Here is a 9,433-nt window from a genome sequence, read left to right on the forward strand (position 1 = left end):
ACGAAAGAAAGAGGTTGTGCCTAGTTCCCCCATTAGGAGTTGTCATTAGTACTTGGACAAATTAATGTGTAGCAGGGGTCGGCAACAGGCGGACCCGTGTGCCAAAACTGGCCCACAAGTGATTTATCCCCCCCCCCAAGTTAAAAAATAAATAAAAACGTGTTTAAAGTAGAAATCTGTTTCCAATTATCTGTTTCCAATTATTATCTGTTTCCAATTATTCCCCTAAAAAGAGAGACATATGTGATCGTGTCTCAATATAACCAAGGTATGAAATGATTGTATTTGAAAATACAATCTCTTTTTGGGCCTTCTTGTAATCAATTAGAATTTGACAAATGATTATATTTATGTTTCACCCCCCGACCGACAAAATTTGTCCCGCGGCTGAATCTAGTTGTCTACCCCTGATTTATAGTGTTTTACATTTAGTCAAAACTTTAGTATTTGGTCCCATATTCCTAGCACACAATGACTACATTAAGCTTGTGACTCTGCGAACTTGTTGGATTTAAATGCAGATTGTTTTGGATGTGTTTCAGATAATGTTGTGCCCAATAGAAATGACTGGTAAGTAATGTACTGTATTGTGTCATTTTGGAGTCACTTTTATTGTAAATAAGAATATAATATGTTTTTTAAACACTTTTACATTAATGTGGATTTGTCCAAATAGTTATGAAACCTTCAAATGGGGTAACTAGATACATAAAGTTCTTTCATTTACTAAATGGTCAAACAGATATGCATGAAAATATCCTCAAATAAAAGATGACATTCTATACTGTCGCCTCATATAAAACATTTGATCCAAAAATCTGTAGTATAAAGCCAAACTAAAAGTTTTAACTACAATGAATAAATATGTAGGAGGGTGTACATTTAGCACTAATCTTCTTCAAATAAATCAAAATCAAATCAAATGTTATTGGTCACATGCAGATGTTAATGTGAGTGTAGCGAAATGCTTGTGCTAGTTCCGACAGTGCAGCAATATCTAACAAGTAATCTAACAATTCCCCAACAACTACCTAATACACACAAATCTAAAGGGGTGAATGAGAATATGTACATGTAAGTATATGGATGAGCGATGTCCGAGCAGCATAGGCAAGGTGCAATAGATGGTATAAAATACAGTATATACATGTGATATGAGTAATGTAAGATATGTAAACATTATTAAAGTGGCATTATTTAGAGTGCATTGTATAAAGTGACTAGTGATCCATTTATTAAAGTGGCCAGTGAGTGAGTCTCAATGTAGGCAGCAGCCTCTCTGAGTTAATGATTGCTGTTTAGTAGTCTGGCGGCCTTAAGATAGAAGCTGTTTTTCAGTCTCTCGGTCCCAGCTTTGATGCACTTGTACTGACCTCGCCTTCTGGATGGTAGCAGTGTGAACAGGCAGTGGCTCAAGTGGTTGTTGTCCTTGATGATCTTTTTGGCCTTCCTGTGACATTGGGTGCTGTAGGTGTCATGGAGGGCAGGTAGTTTACCCCCGGTGATGCATTGTGCAGACCACACCACCCTCTGGAGAGCCTTGCGGTTGATGGTGGTGCAGTTACCGTACGTATTCCTTTTGTCCAGATGGGATAGGGCATTGTGCAGTGAGCACGCACCTTGTGGGGCCCCAGTGAGGGTCAGCAAAGTGGAGATGTTGTTTCCTATCTTCACCACCTGGGGCAGCCGTGGGATAGGGCATTGTGCAGTGTGATGATGATTGCGTCGTCTGTGGACATGTTGAAGTGGGTCTAGGGTGGCCGGTAAGGTGGAGGTGATATGATCCTTGACTAGTCTCTCAAGGCACTTCATGAATCAATGAGTCATTCAAAATGTTGAGTCTGTCACATTTTGAAGCCTCTCGTTCTGATATTATTTTTGAGGATAAAACATTAAAAAATAAACATTTATTTGAACAAATATTTATTATTTTACACATACTATAAAATGAGTTATATGTGCTGATGCAGTCTTTAAGGATGGACACAAGTGCTTTCGAGCTCATGTCCCACTTCAACCCAGCACAGATGAAATCCTGGCTGTCTGTACATGACATCTTGTCATTCTTCATCATAGGGGTAGAATAGGGTGCATATGCCATTCTTCACTTCCAACTGGAGTTGTTCCAGGGTCCAACAGGTTCCTGGACAGAGGAAAGTATATGTATTTTTTGAAACAACAGCCATGTCTTCATCATTATTCATCATCATTAGAAACAAACACACACCGCTTGAACTAAAGCTCTAACCTTCTTTAAAGAAAACAAGGGTCTCCGGTTCACAGTCCAATGAGAAACATGGTCAAACACCCATAATCCAGAATTCTGTCAACTCCTTAAAGTTGTGAGGGTCAAGCTGTCAGTCCAGGGGACCAGCCATTGGTCAGGTGGGTCACCTTTGACCATGTTTGGGTGTCACTTTGGCAAGATGAGCTCTTCGTAAGGCACTGTGAGACTCCCCAGGTACCAGAATATCCAGAAGACCAGGCTGAGGAAGATGAGCAGGGGCCCCGACAGCACAAAGAAGTCCCAGAAACTCAGAGGAGCAAAGATCCCCAGGAAAAATAGGATCAGACCGACAACATCAAAGACCAAAGCCAGGATGAGAAAGAAAACACAGCGACCCATAGAAGAGGTATCCATAGCAGGGACATGAACGCAGTCTGGGTTCCTGCCGGCTGAGGACTTTACAAGAATGAGGAGAGGCCTTTACAGCCACAACCTTTTTAAAACGCAAGTCGCATTCTTCGGATTTTCAGCAAGCCTTCAAATTCTTCCATTGTAGGAAACAGCAGCAGAACTGGTATCCAACCACAACAGGTTGTACTACTCTGAATGATCCATTAAAACTTAAAGGCCAAATGGTCCAACCTCATTCCTTAGCAATCCCTGACTTGCAGCAATGTAATGACAGTGCTTAAAATGGATGATCTCATTAGATAACTATTTTTATTTTGTATGCTTATCAAGATCATTGGATGTATATTTAAAATACATAACTAATGCACCATGCCTCTGTGTATAAAATAATAATGCATTTCATATGAATATTATGACATCAGCATATATGTATAACATCTAACATTATGAACAGTGTGGGAAAAGATACTGTATGTTGGGAAGATATATTTCAGTGATTTTATCAGCAGTTTATATTTAGCCTGCAGAAGGCCTACTGGACGCATTCCACAATTATTTATTATTTCATGCTTCCTACATCATGACAGAAAGAGGAACTGCAGTGAAAAACCTCACCCTTTAAGTACCTGGTTTGACCAGTCAGACAGTCGTGGGAGTTTGGTTTACCTCTGTGCAACACCTATTCAACCACGGACCGCAAAGCAGAGTCAACAGGCCAGGATTAGGTCATACTTAGCATACAGACAGGCAACGCCCTGAGTACAATGACTTGATATGCACACGCTCATTATCAGTCATGTTAGACAAAAGCTATATGTTGTTAAGGCAACTGAAATCTAAAGAATATTAAGAAATAAAATATAAAATCATTCACAACATTAAAAAAAATGCAGTCTGGTGGAATATACATTTTAGGAGTTTACGCACATGAATAAAAACTAAATCAGCCTACTCAGTGAACAGTTAAAAGAGTATAGCCCAAATGTCCATGTAATGTCAACATACAGGTGAAACCAAGCTCAGTGCCCCAGGCCACACAACGTTTTGTTTACGGCCTGCTTTGGCAATATAATTGTTGTGGCACAGGCAAACCTGCCTGACTACTGTTTTTATGTAAAACAATTGTAAATGCAGGTGATTGCATTTCTGGGTCTGGCTTGGGGAGAGTCTGTGTTCAAATACCTGCCGTTCAGACAGGGGCCTCTAGGATTTCCGTCGGAGACTATTCTAGAAAATGGCTACGATGAACCTTAACATGTCGATATGTTTATATGACAAAATATAGCCTTTCCACATAATATTGATCCTTGAACATAAAAAGTTCACATAACATCACATGGAGATTACATTAATAATTCATATATAAATAAAAAACGAAAACAATGTAACATGCATTTAGAGCAATATCTACAGTAGGCCTATATCCCTAGGACTATGGGTCATTTCACCCCATAATGATGAGTCTTTGTTGTCAAGAACTAACGTCCAGACCAGTACTGATTAATGTCCTGAATTGTCTGTAGTCCCATTCCGTGAAGTGTACAGTGTTGAAGGTAGTCTTGGGATCAGAAAGTGTTACGGAGAACCTTGAAATTCAAATGAGAAAATACCAAATCAATAGACTGAAAATGTTTCATCCCGAATACAGGTGTATACATTTTCCAGATTATCATTTTACTTTACATTTTACAATTAGGCAATACAGTCCCCTAATTCAGGGTCCCCCTCACCACACACACACACGTTTTGTTTTTTTGCCCAAGCACTAAGCAGCTGATTCAAATAATCAAAGCTCGAGGAATAGTTGGTTATTTGAATCAGCTGTGTAGTGCTAGGGCAAAAACCAAAACGTGCACCTGGGTGGCCCCAGGACCGAGTTTGGGAACCCTTGCCCTAATATGAGTTACCTGTAGTAAAGCTAATATTGTTACCTAGGCCTACCGGTTTTATGATGTTTTTTGAGCAAAATAGCTGAATGAGATTTGTGTGTTTATCAGAGAGGACTTCTTTTTCATTATTGAAAATGAAACATCGTTTATTTTCCTGAAATTATGCACAATTTATTAGAAACCTACATCTTATCCCAAAACTTACAATCAGAACAGCCTTTCAACATTACCCCTAGAGAGGGTCTGCACATCCAAGTTCTGTATATCTGGTGTCTGTTTTTCCTTCTCCATCTGAAAGGAGTCCAAGCTGGAGTCATAGCCGCCATTCTGATATTTCCCCCAGGTTATTCGAGAGGCGACGTGGACAGGTGAAGGCGTCACAGCTTTAACCTTGTTTTCCTCGGCATACTTTGTGGTTACATGTTCATGTTTGCATTTTTTGGAAAGCCTCTCTGACAACTTTCTGGCCAACTGTACAAAACTCTGTTTATTTTTCATTAAGCTTGTTCCAAAGCTGTCTTCTGAGACCTGTATATTTCCCACGTACCACATAATCCACCAAGCCAAACTTATGAAAATTATAATTGAACCACTGTAAATCAAGAAATCGCCATAAAACCTGCCATCGATACGCAAATTGGCAAAAATTCCAATGAACAGGATAATAAAACCAATAACATCAAAACCAATAGCCAGAAAAAATAACGGCACACACCCGCCTATGCGTCTAAAGTCCATCATTGTGTCGATACACCCTGAAAATAACGGAAGGTGCGTCTATTCTGTTCCTTCTATTCTTCTCGCACCCAGAGAGCACACCTGCTGTGAGAGCCGCCCCAACGTGACGTGTTCAGAACGGAAGGTAGACAGAACACCAATTATTTTCTTCTTCTTTAAAAAAAAAGTTATTTTGTCACGATAACAGACTATAATTTAATTGAGCAGTAAACACATAAAATAAACAAACAAAAAGAGCTATACTTTCTTATGGCGCACTTATTTTACAGTAGCCTATTCACCAGAAGTGGTTGTCTTGCATATGGTGTTGTTGCTTGATGCAAATGATGCAGCTTGTGTGCAGGCCAACTCAGTTCTTTCGACGTAATGTAATTTGCCAGTCAAATGAGTATTCACCTACAAGTGAAAATACATAAGGGAATGTTGTGGAAATAATAATCTGCCTACCCTATACATAAACAAAATTGACCACGTCGATATCATTTGCCACATTTAGACAAACCTAGTCAGTCACATACGGCATTCTGAACAGAAACAGAAACACAATTATTCTAATGGTATTTTATAGTCACTCTAAAATTGAGGTTGTGTAAAATCAAAGTTTCAGTCCAGTCACGAGAAGGACATTCAAATGCTATGAAAAGTGCGATGTCTTCACTTCCTCTTGGCACTAAAAACATTACATTTGTTGGGCCAGTCAAGTGTCACACTGGCATCACAGAGATGACATCTAACACACACACATCACTGGAAGTCTGTCATGGCTGTGGATGTGATGAGTATAGCCTGCAGCTGAAAAGAAAATGCATCCATCACCAAATGTTATTTATTTTACCTTTATTTAACTAGGCAAGTCAGTTAAGAACAAATTCTTATTTTCAATGACAGCCTAGGAACAGTGGGTTAACTGCCTTGTTTAGGGGCAGAACGACAGATTTTGACCTTGTCAGCTCAGGGATTCGATCTTACAACCTTTCGGTTACTAGTCCAACACTCTAACCACTAGGCCAACCAAAATAAGCACTTGTGTTATTTATTTAATTATTCATGAATCAGTAGCCTACCACAAAGGCATGCGGTCAATACTCAATCCTGCTCTCATCAATGTACATGCACACACCTTTCTTCTCAATTATGCATAAAAGCAGTGGACTACATTGATAATTGTGTTATTTGGCAGCATGGTAATTTTCTAGTACTTTCAAATGCTTAAGAACAAATGCCAAAGAACCACCTGTAACTTGGTTATAATGTATACTTTGTCATGCAGATATTAAAATACTGTATACATCCGTAGTGGTGGAAGAAGGTAGAATGGTTCATGTTCCCCTACAAGTTAATTGTCTTTAGAGCAAACATGCATCATGTGAACGTGTAGCCATGCTCAACAGGTAAGTATCAAATCCTCCATTGTGCTTTTGGGAAACTAAATGGTCTGACAACCAGACTTTGAGCCTGAGGACTATCCAGGATCACAGCATACAAGACAGGGATACCCCGCCCGGCCCACTTCATAATTTAAAGACTGGTTGCCTGTAGTAGCTGAAGGGCTTCTTCATGGTGGGCTGCTTCCTGTTCTCCTTGGTGATGGGGATCAGCACCACGCCCACCACCAGCACCATCAGGCCAATGGATACCAAGGCCGGGCCCAGGATGTTGGTGGCCTTCCTGCAGTAGCCAGCAAAATACAGGCCACTCAGGATGAAGCCGCAGGCAAAGATGCTGCCCCCAGTGGACATGAGGTGGAATGGGAACCAGTAGATCTCACATGTGCTGCGGGCCGACTCGTTGGTCCAGAGGGACTCGCTACGGGACAGGCTGAACACGGTGCTTTCTGTCTGGGGAGTGAGCTGCTCCTGGGACTGGGAGTGCAGGGTGCACTCCCCAAGGGGGATGTTCTCTGGTAGTCCAGGCATAGCCTTTAGCCTTACCCTTCCTCACCTGGGAGTCAGTGGAAGAAGGTGAAGGTTCAACAATGACCCATACATCCCTATCTCTTTCTGTCTATTTTTACCTGATGCTGGAATTTAGAGTGGAATTAATTAATTAATTATTACCTAAAGGATAAGGGATCCAGGTTGGAATAGCTTCTACTCTAAACAATAATATGGTGTCATATTTTCGAAGTCTGCATTTCACATTGCATTCCTTGTTGTTTCAAATAAAAGGTATGTAAAAAAAAATCTAATAAAAATGTGAACGGCACCAGTGCGTTAGAATGCATCCATTAAGAGGAAATGGCCTCTTGTGCTTCTTGGACGCACCCTATTTTATCTTGGATCTCTCCTCTGAGTTCAACATGAAGCCGATATCATATCACCTCAGTGATACACATCAGTGTATCATATCACTTTCACTTAATACTTCAATGTCATGATAAAGGGGCGAGATAATACGATACAACAGATTGCAAATTCAAGTTTGCGTCTTGCTTTCCAAGCCATAAATTGAGCACAGAGCATATGACCAACTTTTAGAATGTATTTGCTCTTGGCAAGTCTTGAGAAAATACAACTCAAGGCCAAAATCTAAAGAGATCAGATAAAGACCTACCTTTGAGATGCTGAGGAACTTGCAGCTTTGATGTTATCCCTGCGGTGGTAACAGTATCTCAGTGATCTTAGAGACCATTCCAAAAGAGAGAAAAAAATTAATAAAAAGCTTTGGGTGTGGATGTTTGTGGACCGCAAGCCCAGTGTGGCCAGCTGAATGCACTGCAGATAACCTCCAGAAAACAACCCCCCCCCCTCCCCCCACTTATGGTTTCTCCACCTCCTCAACAGACCCTTCTGACTCCTATTCATGCTAGCCCTCACAGCATCTGCCATGGCTGGTATTAAATTAGTACTGATGATGCTTCCTGCCTTGGCTAGGGGCTTGCCTTGCTGTCCCTAGAGAGATTTCATCCAGTCTCCCAAGTATTGAGTTGAGCCTTCAGAATTCATGTGAAGATGCATGTCGTGGTTAGAGAAACCTCTTCCCCAGATCCACAGGGTAGTGTTTGTTGATCTGAATGTCTGAAAGCCTTTATAACTGACCAGAAGAGAGAGAGCGAGAGAGAAGAAATCAATGTACAGGAAGACTATTAGAGATGAGAGGGGAAAGCAGGGCAGGGCACTGGAAATGGCTGACATCACCCACCACTGTGACTTCTCAATGCTTCTGTATGGAAATCAGCTAGTAGTTCTTATTTTATTATATTTAACCAGGAAAATACCCTTGAGGTTAGAAACCTCTTTGGCAGGGGGGACCTGGCAAGAGGTCACTAGGAAGTAGTCAGCGTGTACACTCAACACAAGAGCATAATGCCAGCGGTAAACTGTCGCTATTGGGCCTTCAGTTGGGGAAAAAATCTTCCAAAACATTGTACTAAACAAAAAAATAAAGAAAAACACAGAGACAGCACCCACACTAACGTTACCAGCCACAACTACCACACTTCTTACACAATCTATGGTAGCCTAACGCCATCACTATCACACTATCACCAAAAACAACAACAGTGACTCCATCAAAGGATATCATCTACTGCATCTTGCCATCTTGCCACCAGTCTACAACAAAAACGATCTAGTTTAGACCTTGGGCAAACTACTGCTCTTGAGAAGGTGGAAGTTTCCATAGGTTTCTGTAAAAATAGTCTCACCCACTACAAATAAAAATGTGATTGATTGATTCCACAGTCACTCGGTTTAAGACTCCAATCTGTCCCCTAAACATTTTAAGTTCATAGGGCATTATAACCACATACGAGTTATATTGGTACAGCATTCTCAGTCGTGGGTGCAATAAATATAGCCTCTTACAAGACCCGCCTCATAATGTGTTAATGAGCCAGAAACAACAATACCGTGCACCCACTAGTGGTCAGACGTTTTTTGCCTCCCACAATGCACCATCATTTAGAGTATGATGCAGTAAAATGTTTCAGTTTTTTTTTACTGTCGATAATAACAAAAATTAGGGTATAAATGCCAGTTTTCTGTTAGAGTGTAGGTAATGTTATTTTCAATACTTGATCATTGTCTAAACTCTTTGCAATGCACCCATCTATAGCTAACAATTGACTTTCGTCAGGTTGTTGAGTCGTATACATTCTTTCCTCATTGGTGTTCCATTGAAGTTATGATCTCATCGCTTACAGTTAGTTTAGATTGGCACATTGTAT

General features: G+C 40.6%; 1 protein-coding gene and 1 long non-coding RNA gene across 2 annotated transcripts; both read right to left on the reverse strand.

Moving 5' to 3' along the window:
• Positions 1–1,695: 1,695 nt before the first annotated feature.
• LOC115103647 (uncharacterized) lies at positions 1,696–5,359 on the reverse strand. Its single transcript, XR_003859622.2, has 3 exons — positions 4,733–5,359; positions 2,249–4,224; positions 1,696–2,143 (listed from the first exon to the last, which is right to left on the reverse strand). It is a non-coding gene; the product is annotated as an uncharacterized LOC115103647 (long non-coding RNA).
• Positions 5,360–6,106: 747 nt separating this feature from the next.
• On the reverse strand, positions 6,107–7,965 carry LOC115110912 (phosphoinositide-interacting protein-like). Its single transcript, XM_065006781.1, has 2 exons — positions 7,819–7,965; positions 6,107–7,206 (listed from the first exon to the last, which is right to left on the reverse strand). The coding sequence occupies exon 2, from the start codon at positions 7,179–7,181 to the stop codon at positions 6,777–6,779; it is 405 nt and encodes a 134-aa protein (XP_064862853.1). The 5' UTR covers positions 7,182–7,206; positions 7,819–7,965; the 3' UTR covers positions 6,107–6,776.
• Between the last annotated feature and the right edge of the window lie 1,468 nt (positions 7,966–9,433).

The sequence above is a fragment of the Oncorhynchus nerka genome, linkage group LG21, assembly GCF_034236695.1.
Source record: "Oncorhynchus nerka isolate Pitt River linkage group LG21, Oner_Uvic_2.0, whole genome shotgun sequence".
Lineage (NCBI taxonomy): Eukaryota > Metazoa > Chordata > Actinopteri > Salmoniformes > Salmonidae > Oncorhynchus > Oncorhynchus nerka.